Source organism: Homalodisca vitripennis, chromosome 3 (genome assembly GCF_021130785.1).
Source record: "Homalodisca vitripennis isolate AUS2020 chromosome 3, UT_GWSS_2.1, whole genome shotgun sequence".
Lineage (NCBI taxonomy): Eukaryota > Metazoa > Arthropoda > Insecta > Hemiptera > Cicadellidae > Homalodisca > Homalodisca vitripennis.
The window spans coordinates 122,538,313-122,559,054 of NC_060209.1; the positions used below are offsets into that span (position 1 = coordinate 122,538,313).

The window sequence follows — 20,742 nt, forward strand, 5'->3', positions numbered from 1 at the left end:
ATTTACCTTTTCCGTTCTAAAGTATTGCAACTTGAACGACCATCGCTTGCCCCCACTCGTTTGGATTCTGGGTACACCCATGTTTTCAAGGTAAAGACTAAACCATTAGTATTAACATACACTCGTACTTATGACCATTTATTAGAATTGAGATACTAAAATCTACGTTTCTAAAGTGAAGTATTTATGGATTTGGGACGGGTTTGATTTAATGTTCATACAATCTCATGAGACAATGAGAACATCTACACAGGAAGATAATATGATACAGATCTAGATCACTCTGCTGGCTGCTGGGTAAACCAGACAGAGCTAATTTATAGTATTGGTGTTTCTGATGTCGAAACGATCCAAATGTGCATTTCTTTTTAAACGTCTTCGTCGCTGACTTTTTGATCTTTTTGACGGATGTGGACTCCAGATTCCAAGAGTCAAGTCTGTGACAGTGTCACATTTCAGATACTGCACTAAGCGGAAGAAAATATTATGATACACTCAATGTTTTCAGCATTGCAATATGCTAAACTTGAATGTAAACTACAAATAGATTAGATAATTTAAATGTTTAAATACATTTAGATCAAGAACCATCACAACATAATTCAATACTTTGCTTTAGATGTAAAACTTTATTTAGACAAATTTATTTGATGTAATTTAGTACTAAACTGAACATTTGCAGAAATGAAAACAGATAAATACCAGCAATAATATCCACAAAAGCCAAAATAGGTGCTTAATGTTTGGAAACCGTACAATGAGTGAAAACAAATTTTACAACAAAACTTAGACATTAATTTGAGGCTATCAAACTAATAATATTCAAGGAAGACGTGTGAAATTATAATTGAGCTATTTTTTCGACGAATCGGGAATAAAAAATAGAAATCAACTACGTATTTTCCAACAAACGCATTTAAATTTATCTTCTATAATCTATTGAGTTAAAATAAAATTTTGATCCACAAATTACTATTATGAAATAAATTTTATTACATTTAAAAACTACCTTACCGTAACATTATGAAAACACTCTGGTCGAAATGTTACTTTCACCATATAAAATTAATTTGACTTGGGAAGTACTTTTTTGGTCTTCCGTCATATTTTGTGATTGGTCAGCAACGATGACCTGCCCTATACCCTCGAGAGAGGACGTATTGGTAACACAATAATAGATAAAAGACGCCCATAGTCAGCATTTATCCATATCTCTGGGATTGGTCAGCACAACAAGACGCTACGCCCGACGTAAGTATAAATTTGCTGATGTCCCGTTCTCTTTGATTGCTAAATCGGTCTTAATTGTGCGCCATTTATTCACTTCGCTGGAACTTCCTCTTGCGAAGTTAGCACAACACTACTTACTGTTTATGCTTATTTAAAGTGTATTGTAAATATCGCGATAGATTGGTTCACAGTTATTATAATTTTCATAAACGAGCATAAAATACATTATACAATAAATACATTAATATTAGATATAAGATTGGAAGTAGGCTACACAACGATGCCTGTATACTGCTATAGCGAACTGAAAAATAGTGCTTTGCAGACTACAAATTATTAAGACAATGTATTAATTAATATTTATATACTGATTTATATTTTCATACATAACACACAGTAATATTTTACTTTTATACATAAAATCGATACGGATCGTAAAATGCTACTTTTTTGTTGAATCGGCGATTGAGAGCGATTATCGTGGAGTTGGTCTTACGTTTCAGCAAGAGTCAATTATTTTCCATTTAATTACTCTATATTGAAGAGACAAGAACAGATTAAACATAAATTTGAAACTAACTCCGACAAAAACGACTGTCACTTAAGGGATATGAATAGTTAATTCTTAATAAGTTAAAATAAATAAATTAATTGAATTTACTTATAAAGCAAAATTAGTGATATTAATTTACACAGGCAAGAGTTAAATGTTTCTATGATTTGTATGTGCTATTTCAGAAGTTTGAAATACAAGGCCAAAAATTAATTAAGATGATGTAATCGATTTTGGGTTCCAAAAATGTGTTATGTGAAATTGAAACTTTTACAATCCGTACATCAGTTATAGCTTCAGAGAAAGATTTGTTTGTTATTGATTTGTAAATGATATTTTTACTAAATATCATTTAGGAAATTACATGCATTTTATACTTATTTTGTTACGGAATTATATTTTTTATTAATAAAACATGCCACCCTCTCCAGTCATATTTTAAGAACGTGACTGTAAAATCTTTATGTCCAACCAGTTATTGTGCCTAATTACAAGAAATCCCAAAATTAATTTCCAAATGCATATTACTCCTCATGTAATGATAATTGTTTTATATATTTTTATATATTTGTAAATGATACGTTTTAAGTTTTAGAAACACGGCTGTGACCAAACTTTTCTTTAAAATAAAAAAATCATTTTCAAACAGAAACTCGATTGCACTACCTCAACTACGGCACTTTGTTACATACAAATAAACTGCGGATAAATTGCAAGAGTTACTTATGTACATTAAGAACCAAATTACATTCTATTTTTGAAAAAAAAGTTTTATTCTATATGAAATCATGTAAACATGTCCAAAACGTCCCACACAGTTGTTGGTCTATATTTCAAACGTACAACTAAGGCTTCGTGATTCAGTAACTTCACACAGTTAAATAAAATAGATTATTTTATAGATTTATATATATATATATATATATATATATATATATATATATATATATATATATATGTATAGATTAATAAATTACTTTATTTCTCAGTCCATTTTATAACATGTAAGATGATGTAATGCAAGGAGTAATTTTTGCTGATACACTGTAACTTTTTTGACATGGAAAAATAAATCTAAAATATCTCAACGTTAGTCCGAGACAAATAAAGATGGACATGTTGAGTCAAAACAAAGATCCGGGGGATATCACTTGTGGACTCACTGATAGCGCATTTGTCCGTACCTGCCTCTGATTGGTCAGTGACCACTAGGCCTGGCTGTAGTTGTCCAAGGACTGGACTCAGCTGTTCGACTCCCAGCACAAGTTATTCCAGTAACTGCCGGAGCTCCCTAAAGGATCAAATCACTTTTAACTTGCTTCTTTAGCACTCACCAAGTTTTATACAGTTTTCTGTGTTTTATCGGTAAGTGCCAGTATTTGTTTTTGTTATAGTATATCGATCAATTGATCATTTTATTTACGTGCTCGATGGGTCAATAGTATGCGCACGGAAAATTTTCAAATGTCTGATTAATTTGATTAATCTACGAACATGACTAGTTGGTCTGTCCGGTCCGGCTGATCTTAAACACAAAAATATGATTGTCGTTAAATTTCTCCAATTGAATCACTGAACACATGCGCGCAAATAGCAAGTATTTTCATGTTAATTCCCGTCTGTTCTACGTTAAAGTTAATACTTGCGTCGTCCTACGCATTATTGAAACAGCATTTTAAGTTTAGAGGTGTTAAGGTACATTTATTGGCAAAGTAATTGAAATTAATTTTTTAATTAGTAGTCTAAATATAGGTTCTACTGTAGTAAAACTATATTACAAACTACTTCACTGTTAATTGTAAAAATGTATTTTACCGTTCAATTGGAAATGAACAGTAACGTTAGGTAATCCAATTTTAGAACTCGTTTTAGAAAAATGTTACGTATCATACCCGCTATTAACAGTTACTGAACTTATTTAGAGAACTGTACAGGACTGTGTTGCATGTTCGAAATAAATTTAGTACGAGACTATTCAATTATACACTAGTTATAATTATACACTATAATAAGATCAGTCCAAAAATGTACAATAAACATATCACGAAGATTTCTAAAATAAGCTAAACTTGTAAATATTGGAATTTAAAAGTTGATATGATTATTAAAGGATACTTTCTACTACGTTTTAAGGTTTAACATTTCAGAATAAAATAATCAAAAATAGCAAATTGTAGAGATTTATAAAATTAAACGAATATTAAACAACGGATTGATTGTTCAAAATCAATTATACCAATTTGGGATTTATTTCACTTTTTATCGCGTAAAATGTGTTTTGAATCTATCTCTTCAAAACTAATTAAAGACTTTTATTTAAGGTTTTATGTGATTACTGTAATGGCATATCAGAATTTTGTAAAAGCTTGATTTTTGTGGCATGGGACTTAACTGTTTCGAGCATGACGATGACAAACCTGATAAGAAAGGGGTCTCTTTTGGTGGTGTGAAATATCACATCACGAATCCCCTCTCCCCAAATAGCCCATTTAATCTTAATAGTGCATATATTTCAGGTTGTCAATAGCAAGGAATGTAACAGATTATGTTACCTGAACTTATAAGTAGTCGTAAGTTAATAAACTAAAAAATATAAATTAATGCAAAATTTCAGTTCTATTAACACGTTTTTATTTATTGAATTGGCCAAACAAGACTAGAGCTGCGTTTAAACCTCGACACCATGAACGTATTCATAGTCTGCCAAATCTCAATAAAACTTCTGGAAAGTAAAATAAATATTTACAAAGCTTTTATCAGGACACACTGTATAGATTGCATTGTAATATTATCTTAAAATAACAAAGGCGCTCTCATTATTCTTACACTTGTATACAAGTGTATATTTTTGCTCGCATATTTTTCTTATGCATAAAACTAAGAGAAAATTACTGTTTTTCATTTTAAAAATGTGTGTCACATTGTATTGTGTGTATTTGATGTATTGTATTCGTTGTATCCGTTTGCTGATAACATGGGATAGTGGTCTTAAGTTAGTACAGTGTATAAATATTGGTTTACTAATGTGGTTTACAGTTATTAACTTTACTCTTTTATCTCGGTAAAATACAAATAAAGGGGGTTTGTTTAACGGGTACTAGTAAAGAAAATTGTACTACACAGTAAAACTGAATGTTTAAATAATTCTAGGAAACCAACATTAATTTAGTTATAATAATACACGACTTGTTTTTGTCATGACCTCGTATCTTCTATTAATACAGCAATTTTACTAATAATATTTTTACGGTACAGTTAAATCGATAACTTTTTGCTGTGGGTTCAAATTCAAACGCAAACAATTAGCAGATCAGTAGATTAGTAAGTGAGGGCTCCTAATCGTGCAATAATTGCTACAATTAAAACGAGTTTTCTCACGCATGGACAGACAAACGTTATGTTCCATTAGAACAATGTTCAATCTTAAATGTATTTACGCCTTTATTTGTGGTCATAGAATTTGGGGGAGTTATTATGGGTTATTATATTATGTTTATTGTTATTGGTAATCTAGGAATAAATTCAATACTTGTAACATTTATACTTAAAAAATAGAAACCTAAAAAACGTGCATACAGTTGTGTATTATTTAATAATATCACGTAATCATATATTAAAATCTTCCACCATTTTACAACCACAGCTTAAAAGTGGTTAAGGTTTAATGATGTTCTCATAGGCTACCCTTCGTTTCACAACAACCGGTTCAAATAATACATGTTTTGGGCGGTTAGTGACGGAAAAATAGTCGTTTTGTTGTAAATCTTGGCTTACTTTCTATCTTACTACTAAATATTGACTTTAACATTACAAAGAACTGTGGGTTTTTGAATTTCAGCACCCTTTTAAATTAATAGTTGAAAGATGGCTTTAATTATTATTTTACTGACATTTTCAGGAAATCTAGACATTTAATCTGGACAGTATGCATGTAGTAAGTGAATTTACATAAAGTATCATTATGTATGCATTGCAGAACTTGTGCAATTATTCACATTAAATATGATCTCATGTGATATTACGTTGTTGAGTCCTTTGTTGTTGATTATGGATAATTGCAATCCATTATCATTTTGTCACCTACAGACAGAGAGGGGGGCCTTGTTAAATAACCCGGATATGCTCTGTTTCAGATTTTAATGCAAAATGTTGCGTTGGAATTTAAACTTATTGCATCATTGGATCATTGCAGTTATTGTTGTGTCGTTCTGTGAAAAATCACATTCTTCAGGATCCTTTCACAGTAAGTACAAGCTATAAAGTAAAGCATATAAAACTCAAAGATGTTTACAAATTAATGTGTTGCTATTTTCAAATTTACTCTGTATAATTTTGTGACAGTTAATGATTTCTATTCCAGTCGTTGTTTTATTAATAAACTTGTTTTATTTATGGAGATAGCCTAATTCATATCAATGACAATAGTTATCACGAAAAATTTAGTATTTCATGGTGAAAAATCGCGTTCATGCAGTTTTATTTCATAAACCCAGTATATCGCAATATTGTCCTCATGGTATCACTTACCAGAAATTTCTGCGTGAATTCACCGAACATACCCTCAGAGGAAACGTCTACCTATTAGGTCAAATCTAAAAATCTACGACACTAATGTATTACTAATATATATGCTATATAACTCGGTTTACATAAATTATGAATGTTCCAAAACATTATTTATATCACGGTTAAGTTCGTACGCTATTTTGTATCAATTTGACGGCCGTTGAAGCTAAAAAAAATTATTCAAAACTACGTTGTTTATAAAGTTGGAGAAAAATAAGTGTTCTGAAATGCTTTATAACATTTCCTTAACGTTTTAACCTTAATAATGCAGAGAACAAGGTCAATGTGTATGTATGTATGTATGTATGTATGTATATATATATATATATATATATATATATATATATATATATATATATATATATATATATATATAGTATATAATATAAATTGTGGACAGTCTAAATATTGCTGTAGTATCAGCTGTTTGCTTCAAATAGTTCATGACTAGAATACTCCCACCAGTTATTCCAATTACTACTTTAAGTTATTTTAAAATCATAACATAATATACAATCTTTCTTCACTCTGCACAAATGTTGGTATACATCAATCCAACCATTAAACTATGCCTGTGTAACCTCCCAGGCTTAGGTTTCCTACTCTTCTGCATTAGTAAGGAATTCCTATTTATAATATTTCTATTCCTAAGTTTCCTTTTGATAATTAATTCTATCAAGATTGTCTGGACTGCAGTCCTTAAATCAAAGTTGATCACAAAGTCATGTTTTGTGATCAGCTTTAAACCTATCTAAATCTATAAATTGCCTCTTTCGTGAAAATACAATTTGAACAGCTAAATTGAGGAACCTCTATTTAACCATATACTAAAAACATGATAAAAGGAGGCCAAAACTTATCTATGTGATAAGTAAAGACAGATTACAACATATCTTGAGGAAGTCTGATATTTGGAGGATGAGATATATCATCCTCATTGCTACTAGGATAAGTGTCATCCTTCAATAATGTCTATCTGATAAAGAATCCATCCTCTAGTGAAAGGAAATAAATATAATAAAAAACCTTTGTAATAAATAAATAGGTTAAACGCAATTTAGTTAATGATTGTAAAACATTACGAGTACTTTAAATTTTACGTATGGTATTGTTAAAGAAATAGTACATGAATTAGGTTAACAAGCCAGAACTGACCCGTTTTGGCATGAAATGTATTGTATTGAGTTGAAATGAAAGTGAAGAACACATTTACTTCATGTTGATAGAAACTGTACCCATACTGCGTGGATAATTAATTCGGTTAAGTGTGAAATAGTTGTTAAGTGGTTTAATCAAGAATGAATTTTATGCTGTGATTCAATCTGAACTCGATCAAGAGTGATCTAAGGAAGTTACATATTTTAACACAATACCTACCAAATGTGATAGTGCTTACGTACATTATTTAAATAATAAAAAATACTTTTTATGGTACTTCAAATTATAGTACTTCTATGTGACCAAGAGAAAATAAAGAGCATAGAACGAAAAAAGGAGAATCCAGAAATAAATCAACTTTGTGATAAAGTGGGGAATTTTGGGCATCCCTAAGCAAAACATTATATAAGAGACAACAACAGTAAATAAATAATTTCTTCAATATAACGTTGTAAAATCATAATCATTGCAATATATTCGCCTTAGGTTTAACAGTAATAATGATTAGGGTAAGTGCGCCTATATCGCACCCCTTAAGCACTTTCATGTATATTTCAGAAAACAAAGTTTTTTTGAATATTTTGTTTTTTCAGTGTTATTATTAAGGGCTATACAAAGAAGATTTAATGGCTATTTTTGGAATAAGTAGCCATTTAACAAAATTGCGAGCTAAATTAAACAAAAAAAGTTTTTCCCAAATTGCACTTTATGTGCCTAAAATGCACTTCCATTATGCCTAAATTGCACCGCTTTTAAAATCATGTTTTGGAAGAATAAAACCACGATATGTCATAAAAAAACCATTTATTATGAATCATGGACATGAAAAGAAAACTTTTACTACGTTATACAATGAAATCAACTTAACTTTTAAACTCAAATAACTGGATTTCATTTTGCGTTTTCTTATCATACCATATCATTACATCTTATGACTTGTGTGTGATGGTAGGGATAACAAGATGACCCCATGACCTCTGGCATATTCTATAACCTCCAGATTTTTTGTATGTGACGTATGGCCATCTAGTATAATGAGACATTTTTTATCATTACTAGGTTTGATAAAAGACACAAAGGTTTTTAACCAGTTCAAAAATACCTCAGCATTGCTCCAACTAATCTCAGTCATGTCAAACGTGGTCCCAAGAGGAGCTCCTATTTTCCATTCGGGTTTGAATCTCAAAACTTTGAAAACAAGCATTGGTGGTACAAAAACACCAGCTGCACTCATACAAAATATCCCAGTTGTCAGGGTACCCCTTTCTGCACTAGTCATTGACCCCACTTGATGTTTGCCTTTTTGAGCCAAAACCATACGTGGCCTATGGACGGTTGAAAGGGCAGTCTCGTCGACATTGAAAATGTCACAGGCTTGCAGCTTGTTTTCATCAACTATTTTTTTTAGGATATCGTAGAAAATATCCGTTTTCTCCTTTATAAACCCACTGGCCCTAGCCATTAATGTTGCCTCCGGTTTTAGTTAAGACAAACGTGGATGCCTTGAAATAAAAGAATAATACCATTTATCCCCTGCCATTTTGGTTTCCATATTGAATCTATGCGGTAGACCATTAGCCTCAACTAGTTGAAACGCAAACTTCTTCAAATCTCGGGTAACTCCAAGAAACATTTTCTCTAAATCTAATACATGCTGTACCAATTCATTTTCCAACTCAGCTGGCAAGTCTTTGGGGACGACCGAACACCTGTTTAGAATCAGTTGCATAGGTATTTGTTCCGGCGAGGCGACGTTTTAATGTTTTTTTCCGGCACCCCGTACACCCGACCAACTGCATTAATGCCCATATCACCGTTCTTGATGACGCAATCGCCCTTTCCATACCCTCTTCCTTCCATACACCGTATTTTCTGCCTTTATTCGCCATCTGAAATGAACAATATCATATTAGCCTAAATTGCACCAGTAAAAAAGTGGTGCAATTTAGGAAAACCGATGCGGTGCATTTTAGGCAAATCGCCATATTGAAACTAACTACTTCGTATTTGAGGTTAGGTTGCATATTTTAAATCGGACTACGTTTCGTTTAAAAGCTAAGATTGCCTACTATATAGTGATATAATAAGAATTTTATTCACCCTTCACAGGATTGTGGTACCATAAAGTCAAAATCACCAAAAATATCACGCGCACTGTGAAATAAACGAAAGATTTTTATACGAACGGCAATCAACACCCTCATTAACCCAAGTGAGTGGCGTGGCTTTTTTACTGTTAGAGCTTTACCTTGGTCCCTCCTGTAGAGCTTTACCTTGGTGGAGCGCTGTGTCTGTTCATTTTGCCAAAACACCAGAGGTGCATTTTAGGCACAGGTGCAACTTAAGCGCACTTCCCCTACTATAGTAGTCCGCACGAAAATAATCAGATGGTGGTTGATGAGTCTTAGTTCCCCTTCTATCCCCATCCTAAACACTCTTGTCAGTTTTACGTGCATGTAAAATTACTGATTCGTCTCAACATCTGTTGCAAAAAAAAAACAAATATCACCAGCTGTTGCATACATAAATACACGCACGTTTGATTGCATTCAAATGATTTTTTTCAGACGTAAATAAAACAGACAGTACAGTATTTCCTAATGTTATCAGTGTGACTATAATCAGGTCATAGCGGGAATGTCTGGTAGAGATGTGCCAAAAGAACTGGAAAAGTGTCATTGTGACTGGAACAGTTTACTTCTTCGGAACTCCATGTTCCGTCGGAACGGTTTACTAGACGTGTCAAAATGGTTCCGGGCGTTCTGAAACTGTTAAGCGGAACGACTATGCTGGTAAATATTCCGGTTCCACTCTGGATTCCAAATATTTTCATGTGGCAGCCTGTACTTAATTATTTTTATTGATATATTCAAATCATTATTAATTTATACGTTAACGACTGATAATTATATATAACTTTTAGTGTTCGTAGACGTAACGAATGAACTTTACCAAAATACATTTTTGCACCGCTATAGTAAAGTTTAAGGCTCCATCTTAGCAATAAATATATTTCTTTAATTTAAACTAAATGTTTTCATTTGGGATCAACAGTAGTAATTGATTACTAAAGTTTTAGTATTTAAATGACAGAATTTCTTTTAACATATCTATTTATTTTCATGTTTCAAGGTAACCTTCTAAATATACAATTATTTTAAATTTAATTCATTGTATTTTATATCATTATTTTAAAATGTGTGAATTTGGATTCATTACAGAAATATTTCTTATTGTTTCTGCTGTTGTTTGAGTAAAATTGTCTTTAGTAAAATTGTTTAGTTTACTTTGATCACACACTGACAGTATAGGTGGAAGAGTGGATTTAGAATTTCAATTGATATTTGCGAATATAAGCATTCACAAAGTTTAATTTTTACGGAACTGTGTATCTATGATGCACAGAAACAACTTGAGCAGATAGACTCTGTGTTTAAAATTCAAATATCGGAATGTAGTATTGTGTTGTATCGGAACGAAAACTGCTAGAAACAAATAAGTAGAGAAGCAATTTCGGAAGAGAACGCATGGAACCGGAACTACCTCGCGCAACTATAGTTCCGAGTCTGGTACGTTCCCCAATCGGAACAGTTCCAGTTCCGGAACGGCCTGGCACACTTCTAATATCTGGTAGTCAGAAGCTATACGGTAACAACGCGTTAAAAAGTCATTGGACTATTTTCGTGCGGTATTTTAGCAGTATTTTTAAACCTTATTTGTTAGCTTTGTTTTTTATAACACAGTTGTATTTGTTATCCCCAGAGTTCAATGGAAGTATAGGTTGCCCCCATATGCAGTTTCTGTGCCTGAATGGGGACTGTATTACAGAGGAAAGACATTGTGACGGCCATGAAGACTGCATTGACGGGGCAGATGAGCACAATTGTGGTAAGACAACTCTATCGTGTTACTGTACAATACTTCATATTGTTTCTTCTATAGATTTTAAGTAGATTTTAAATTATTATTTTATATACAAAATCAGCCTATTGAGCAACATTACAGTTTCTCACGGAGAATTTGCACGTAACTTCACCGAACATGACTCCCAGAACACAAAGTTCCAGTCCCACCTCGGTTACTAGTTCATATGTCTATCTATCTGTTCTATATAAAACGCAGTAAAACAACTTAAAACTTTATATAAACATTGATTTTATAACTTCGTTGGTCACACCGGTATGCAAAATTTCGTTCCAATATGATAGCATTCAAACTGTAAAAATGTAAGAAATACGTTATTTATGGATCCAGAGTAAAAGTAAATAGTGTTTTTTTCATTCATACTCGTATAACAACTTAGTGTGTTGTTACAAGCAGTTTTTTTGTTTCTAGAAAGGTTTTCAATATATCGATTTGACTAAATCCTATACGAAAAACGTCTACCCAAGGACTTGGTAAGAAAATTCTGAAACAAGTTCAAATTAAATACGAACATTTATTTAAAAAAATTGTTGATAAGTTTATTGACCAGCATGGTACGCTATTTCGATCTAATATGGCGGATGTTCGATTAAAAGAATTTAATGACATTTGTTTTGTTTTAATTCACACCCCTGTAAATAACGAGCCTAAAGAAAAACTGTATGTGTACAAATGTAGTTGTACTATAAGGTAATCAATATTCTGTATTAAAATTATATTAATACGTGAGTCATCACAATATCTACCTACTTCTTAACGGCTGAGCCAGAAGGCCAATTTTCACTCTAAGCTGTTCCAAGCGTTATTGCTGCTTTCTTTTAAAATATGGCTCTATGTGACGAATTTAAGAACAGGAAATATTCATGTTACTTTATTTATAATTTTAAACTTTTTTAACTAAAGAAACAATGGTCTAGGGATGGATTTGAGACAATCTTATTTTAATGCATATACTAGTACAACCTTTTTTGTAAAACCGTTGCAGACATTATTCTCCATGATAAATGGAATTCATTACCAACAACACTTAGTTATTAAACTGGAAGGGTTGCAAAAACACTAAAATAATAAATATTTACTTATATTTTTTTTTTAGAATGACACACAAATATAATGTGATTGATATACTGTCAACCTCAGAGGTAAAACGACTGAAATAATAAAATTTGCGATCCCCAGTCTCTCACTTAGATGTAAATAGTATAACTGTTATTTACATTTCTGACTATTGGAAAATGTTTCATTTAGCACTTTTAACTTTTTTACTATCCCATTCGACACTCGAAAAACGTATGATTATTAAACGAATTCCTTTATACATTCCACAAAAATTAGTGTCTATATTAATGTTCAATGAATAAGTGGCACTCGCTCACTGAACAATACAAATTAGCCAACAACATATAACAAAGTAGTAGTATTAATTTGTACCATAAAATTATACAAGATTATTTTTTTTCACTTAAAAGTGGATTGTTATTTTTACTATCTAAAAGTAAATATAGAACTTATAATTATCAACCTGTTCTCTGTTGACACTATTCTAGATGTACTGAAGTGTCTACCACCCAACTACTACACTTGTGACAACAATCGCTGCGTCAGCACGACATTTCTTTGCGACGATGATAATGACTGTGAAGATTGGTCTGATGAGAAAAACTGCAGCAACATACATGTAAGTAGTTATATGTAAGTTACATACCTACTGCACATTTCGGATTTGTTAAAAATACAGACGATAAAAGTATAACCTGGTTCTGTATGTGTTTAAGCTCATAATATTTATAAGGACATTTTAATTTTTTATAATCTCTTTCGTTAAATTAAAACTATTATGAGTTTTCATTGTACAAATAATTTTATTATGGTGTCTACACTTTGGCGAGCTATTAATGTGAATTTCTGCTCTGTCTCAAATATAATATTTTTAACACACTGTGTATTGGTACCTCATTAAACATGTTAAATATAAATAAATCATCAACGTCTTAATTTTGTTTTCTGTATGATAAAACGTTGTTCACTCTCCGGCATAAAAGTGTCTTTCGGCGCCTACTCATATTTCCGAACAAGACTGCGCACCGAAAACAACTACTTTTGCTACTTACTAGACGAAAAGCACTATTTCATTAAAGTGCATTAACTTAACTTAATTACATTCGTTCATAGTGTAGCCTACCTATTGTTGTGTACGGGTTACGGGGAATCGGAATAAAAGACTGAATTATTTTACATCATCGACTGTGCTCGGTTAAGGTTGGAGGGTAACTGAGAGAGAGACAAGGGCAGGACACTGGAAGTGGTAGTGGTGGTATGATCTGGTGGCGTGATGAGAACAGCCAATGGCATTTATTCAAACTGATCACCCCATATGACGTCACAGCATCATACGATCATACAGTTGGTCTTTGGCTGTGGCTTTAACTTGCCAGTAACAATTTATAATATGTATAATAATTATTATTATAATTATTATTGTAATTCAATACATTACATTTCCTCCCTTCCAAATTCCAAAATAAATTGAATTCACACAAGTCATAGATAAATTAAACAATACAAGTGTAATAATATATAATAAACACATTTAAATATAAATAACACATATCATTATTAAATGTCATCCTTAAGTACTGTAAGTTATTTACAAGTTTAATTTCTCTACAGGTTTCCTAATACGAGTTGGGTATCTGTTTGTATGATCAGCTGTTCTAGTGACAGGAGAAGGAACAGCTGAGGGTAGAGAAAGACGTGGTCTAGAATGAGGGGTAGTGATGTGACATGGAGAGGTATGATGCGGTGAGGAGGGGGAGAGACTAGCTGATCTAGTGAGGTCAGTGTTACTAATTCTGACTGGGCTTGGAGTTGGCGGACACTGAGCGCCTGTCTCACGCTCCGCAACTGTACGGTCCTGAGATGGTGGAATTTGACTGTCACTGTCAACAATACTGCTGTGTAGTCCTATCAGCTGATCAATATGTCTACTCCAAATTAAACCAGTTTTTGTCATAACAGAATACATCACATTATTTAACTGTTTTATTACAATGCCCTCTATCCATTTGTCTTTAGAGCGATAATCTCTCACTAATACAGATTGATTAGGAAATAGAATTCTCGTTTTTCTACCGCCAAAATATTCTTTTTGTTTGTCCTGTTTTAATTGCACAGTTCTGGCTACATTAGGTCTGAGTAAATCTAGCCTGCATCTTAGTGGTCTATTGAACATTAATTTGGCAGGTGTCTCGTTAGTAGTACTATGAACGGAGTTTCTGTAATCAAATAACATCCTATTCAAGGCTACTTTAGTATCAATATTTTCTTGAAAAGCCAATCTTATTTTACGTTTAGCATACTTAACTGAGTTCTCAGCCTGACCATTAGACTGAGGATGATAAGCTGGTGAAAATGTATGTCTTATACCATTAAGTTGCATGAAATTTTTAAATTCAACTGAGGTAAATGGTGGTCCATTATCACTATGGATAGTGACAGGTAATCCAAATCTAGAAAATAGTTCTCTTAACTTTTCTATAGCTAGCTTAGCTGAAGTAGAGCCTACTTCAAATACTTCCAACCACTTAGTGTAAGCATCAATTACTACCAAGTAGGTCTTATCTTTGAAAGGACCCAAGTAATCAATATGCAATCTTTCCCATGGCATAGATGGATAGTGCCAAACATGTAGATTACTCTTACTAGGACTAGAACGTTCCATAAGACAGGAAGAGCAATTGTTCGCTAGGCTTTCAATGTTTTCATCTATATTTGGCCACCAAATATAGGATCTTGCTACTGACTTCATTTTTACAATTCCCAAGTGACTCGCGTGTAACTCATTTAATACGTAGCTACGCAACTTGTTAGGAACAACAATTTTATATCCCCACATAACAATGCCATGCTCAACTGTTAGCTCGTCCTTCCTTTGGAAATAAGGTAACAATTCCCTATTCTCTCCTGACAAAAAATTTGGCCATCCGTACATCACATAGTTATGTATTTGTTTTATAATAGGATCATTTTGGGTTTCAGCTTTTACATCTTCAAAAGTTAAAGGTACTGAACTTTCAGCGATACAGTGTAAATAGGTACCTTTCCACCTTTCCACCTTGGTTCATTGTTATTATTTACAACGTATTTAGTGCTTAATGGTAAGCGTGATAATGCGTCTGCGTTACCATGCTTTTCTGACCTTACATACTGTACATCAAAATTGTATCCACTTAAAAATAATGCGTATCTTTGTAATCGGCTTGCTGCGAAAACAGGTAAACCCTTTTTCGGTCCAAATATGCTAATTAAAGGTTTGTGATCAGTACACAATGTGAATTTTCGGCCATACAAATATTGATGAAATTTCCTTACTCCATATACTACTGCTAAAGCTTCCTTATCTATTTGTGAATATTGACATTCTGCTGGTGATAAAGTACGAGAGTGGTATGCAATAGGTTTCTCAACGCCTTCAGGGGTTATGATACTAAGTACGCAGCCCAGCCCTGTCGAGCTTGCGTCTACTGCTAGTTTTACAGGCAACTTTGAATCATAATGCGCCAAAACTGGTGCTTTAGTCAAAACATCCTTGACATGGCTAAATGATTTGAGACATTTTTCATCAAAATCAAATGGCACGTCCTTTTTTAACAAGTTGTACAACGGGCTCAAGATTGTTGACAAATTATTGATAAACTTTCCATAATAATTTACCAAGCCAATAAAAGCTTTGACTTGAGTGACAGATTTAGGTACAGGTGCTTGATTTATAGCTTTAATTTTAGATTCAGAGGTATGCAGTCCATCTTTATCGATACTAAAACCAAGATACTCGATTTTGTCTACAAAGAACGTACATTTATCTTTCTTTACGGTAAATCCTTTTTCACTCAGGCGTTTACAAACCTCTTGCAACCTACTTACATGAGTTTCGTTATTAGGTGCGGTGATAAGAATATCATCCATGAACACTGATATGCCTTCTAAATTATGCAAAGATTGTTCAATAACTCTTTGAAATATGCCTGGGGCTGATGAGATTCCATAAGGCATTCTACAATATGAGAAAAGACCCTTAAGCGTGCTAATTGTACATAATTTTTGTGACTCACTGTCTAACTTTAATTGCATATAGGCTTGACTAAGATCTATTTTAGAGAAACGTTCTCCATGCTGTAAATTTGCAAATAAATCTTCTATTCTAGGTATAGGGTACTTGTCTACTTCTAGATACTGATTTAGAGTAACTTTAAAGTCTCCACATAGCCTAATTTCACCGTTCTTTTTTAATACTGGTACAATGGGCGTTCCCCATTCCGAGCTGCTTACTGGAATTAACACTTGTTCGTCAACTAAGCGTTGTAGTTCTTTTTCTACCTTACTTTTCAAAGAGAATGGTATCGGTCTTGGCTTAAAATACCTAGGTCTAGTATTTTCTTTTAGATTTAGTTTTACTGGTTCGCCTGTATACTGACCTAGTTTCTCAGTGAACACTTCTGGAAATTGATTAGTTAGCTCGGACGTCATTGTCTCGAAATTAGCCTTGTTATCTATAGGTCTGTTTATAACACACAAGTTATTTTTAAACGAAATGTCAACTCCCAGTACTTTATGCCAATCACGACCCATTAAAGGATGTGAACCTCCTCTAATCACATACAAGTCTAAGCATTTATGTATTTTCTCATAGCAAACATCAACATTAACTTTGCCCACAGGTATAATAGGTTCATTAGTGTACGAACTCAAAGTTAGGTCGTTTTCTAACAATTTACAAGAACTAAAATTATTTTCATAAAAATCCTCACTACACACTGTGACACTAGCTCCAGTATCAACTTCAAATATGGTTTCTCGACCTTGCACTAGGACTTTAATCTTAATTGGGTCAACTCTAATTCTTTCACCGTGAGTTTCATTTACTTTAAATAAATTATGTATGTCCTCGACATAACTCTCAAGATTTTCATCACTCTGAACATAATTCTTAGAATTATTTGAATCTGACAGTTCTGAACTATCATTTACAAAATTATGTTTCTTATAATCTTTGTTTTTCTTGTTTTGAAAATTAGACTGATAAGATATACCTTTCTTAACTTTCGAAAGCTGATTGTCTGGTAACTTACTAATTTCAGTAGATCGACATACCTTAGATATGTGATTTCTTTTACCACATTTGTGACACACAACACCAAACAATTTGCACTGCTTCCTATAGTGACCACACTGCCCACAGCACGTACACTGCACCTTGACTTCGTGCCTTGCGTTGTAGCTCGCGCTGCCACCGCTGCCGCCGACTCTCACATGTGGGTGGTGATGCGTTGCCATCCGCTGGACCCGGCTGCCGCCGTTCACTGTCAATGCCGCCGCATTCTTCTCCGCCGCTTCCACTGAGCAGACGATTTTCACCGCCTGGTCGAAGGTTAGGGTGGTCTCTCCCAACAGCCTCTGCTTGGTCGACTCACTCCTGATGCCGCTCACCAGTCTGTCTCTGAGATAGTCGTTGAGGGATGCGCCAAACTCGCAGTATGCAGACAACTTCTTGAGGCTGGCGATGTACTCTGCGACTGATTCTCCTTCCTGCTGATTCCTTTTGCTGAACTTGTACCTTTCAGCTATGAATGATGGCTTCGGGTACAAATGGTCCTGAATTAACTTCACTAATTCATCGAACTTTTTTACTGAAGGTTTTTCCGGCGTACATAAATCTCGTAACAAACTGTACGTTTTCACACCCACGACTGTTAGTAACGTACTAACCTTTTTGTCGTCACTAATACTGTTACAGTCAACGAATAATTCAAATCGTTCAACATACGAATTCCAAGTTTCTGCACTGTTGTCGAAGTCACCGATTCCGCCAATAATTCCCGCCATTTTTACTGTTTCACTAAATAAAGACGAAATGTTCCAATTTACGACCTTGTCTTCCAACATCAAAATGTACCGATTTTGAGTCCACGTGACGCCAAACTACAGACACACTTCCTCCCACTATAATTTTCGGAGAAATTATTTACGCACAATCGAACAGGTTGCATTGCACTCGCGGGATCGCATTAATACCTCGTCGCCAATTGTTGTGTACGGGTTACGGGGAATCGGAATAAAAGACTGAATTAGTTTACATCATCGACTGTGCTCGGTTAAGGTTGGAGGGTAACTGAGAGAGAGACAAGGGCAGGACACTGGAAGTGGTAGTGGTGGTATGATCTGGTGGCGTGATGAGAACAGCCAATGGCATTTATTCAAACTGATCACCCCATATGACGTCACAGCATCATACGATCATACAGTTGGTCTTTGGCTGTGGCTTTAACTTGCCAGTAACAATTTATAATATGTATAATAATTATTATTATAATTATTATTGTAAATCAATACATTACACCTATGTAAAATGGCTATTTTAAAGATGTATGTTATGTCTAATCTGTTTTTTTATTAATTTATTCGATAAAAGTTTCACATCGTGTTTACATTCTTTAGCAGAGCTAAAATAAACATGTGAACTGTCACAGCCAACACAACAAATAAAAATAATGAGAAACCAAAAGTACAAATTACATTTTTGATCAACAAAATTATTCAGGCATATAAGAAATATAAATAGATAAATGAAGTATTTAAGTACTCTTCAACAGAGTAATATGGCCGGTTTATGAGGTAGCATTTTAAGGAATTTATAAATGTTTGAAATTAATATTCATTTTGAAAGATTCTGGCAATTTATTGTAAAGTTTTAATGCAGAATAATACACTCCCTGGTCATAAATTTTTAACCGATAAACTGATTCTGATTCCTGTTATTGTAAGGGTAAAATACTTGATTTTTATGGAACTGTTAGATTTGTGAAAACTTAAAACTTTAAAATGTACAGATATGGGAGGGCCAAAATGTTGTTATTTATGAAAAAAATGTTTACATGACTGTCGGGATCGGAGCTTAAATATAATTCTTGAAATCCGTTTTTGCAATTTGAACACATTTTTGACTTTAACGAATTTCCCCAAAATGTCACCACCTAAACTCAGATGCGAGAAAACATATGCGTAGTAGACATGCTTAATAGTATCACGGTTTGGTACAGAGCTAATTGTTCTCAAAACAAAAAAAACTGTATTTAGTTTTTGTATTAGTTGCTGCTCTATGTGTTAATTCCATTTAAGGCGTCTGTCTACTACTACCCCGAGGAATTTCGAAGAGTGAATAACCTCAATACCAGGCAATTTATGTGATAAATAAAAAACTTTCGGTTTTAGTAACTTATTTATTATAATCTCCAAATAATCCGCGCAATCCAGGTGGTTGCTTCGACTTATTATCCGTCCTGCCGGTAGTATATACTCCTCACGTATTTATCACAGCTGATTGATAATAGCACACGAATCATCTGTTATTAGTTGTCTGCTACTAACTCGTCTGTTATGTAACGGTTTATAAAGTACATGTGTCACTTAAACATGTACTGTCAACATAATAGTGATATTTAGTTGCGGATGTGACACAGGTTTAACATTGAGATATATATGCTTGTGTTACACCGGTGTACGGTGTATCATAAAAATTACGTCAAATCTGGTCGGATGAAGTACAACCAGTAGTCTACTATCATTTTCAGTCTTGTCACAACCACTGGTAAGTGACACGTCAATAAAAATGTTTTAGCACCTAGTAACCCAACCATGTCTTAGGGCAGCGGTGAATGTGAAGAAAATACATATGAAATATTAACAATTATGAAGTGACCGCTTTGTTATTCCATTGAATGGATCAGAACGGTGTGACGTCACAGTATGAGGAGTCCGGCCAGTATTGTTGTCTGGCCTTGATAACACTGAACCATGGCACCTACGAAATGAGCGGAAACGTGTTACTATCAATCATATCGCTCTTCGCTAGTTCTCATTTACATTGTTTACAACAGTGTGCAATGCTCTTTGACCTTTAAGCCGCGTTTACTTCATTGCTGCGTTTACGTTTACGACATCGTTGCCAAAAATGTTGATGACTTTTACAAAAATCATAGCGATTTTCTTGTCAATACTTTCTATTGCCAAACATATTGTCAACCGCTGTTATGTGTTGGCAAAATTGCCCATCAATAATCGGAAAAAATCCGAGTTTCGCCAACATTAGCTGAGGTCGTCGATGAAACAGTCCAGGTAAAGAGCACTGGCGTACGCCGGGAGGGGTGCCACAGGTGCACAAGCACGTGTTAAATAAGGTGATTTTCTGTTATATAACTTTGGTGTGAACATTACTGTATATCACTAGTGAAGTACAAGAGTTACGTTATTCGGCT

General features: G+C 33.6%; 1 protein-coding gene across 3 annotated transcripts in view; it reads left to right on the top strand.

Annotated features, from left to right (window-relative positions):
• The first annotated feature begins 1,216 nt into the window (after positions 1-1,216).
• The window catches only part of LOC124357471 (putative vitellogenin receptor), an 81,522-nt gene continuing 61,996 nt past the window's right edge, over positions 1,217-20,742 (top strand). For 2 of the 3 annotated variants that reach the window (XM_046809298.1, XM_046809300.1), the window contains exons 1-4: positions 2,994-3,148; positions 5,917-6,026; positions 11,270-11,395; positions 12,979-13,109. In XM_046809298.1, the coding sequence (XP_046665254.1) occupies positions 5,930-6,026; positions 11,270-11,395; positions 12,979-13,109 (354 nt within the window). In that variant the 5' untranslated portion in view covers positions 2,994-3,148; positions 5,917-5,929. Of the gene's footprint in view, positions 1,252-2,993; positions 3,149-5,916; positions 6,027-11,269; positions 11,396-12,978; positions 13,110-20,742 lie in introns of those variants that run through there. The other variant, XM_046809299.1, reaches the window with a different exon arrangement.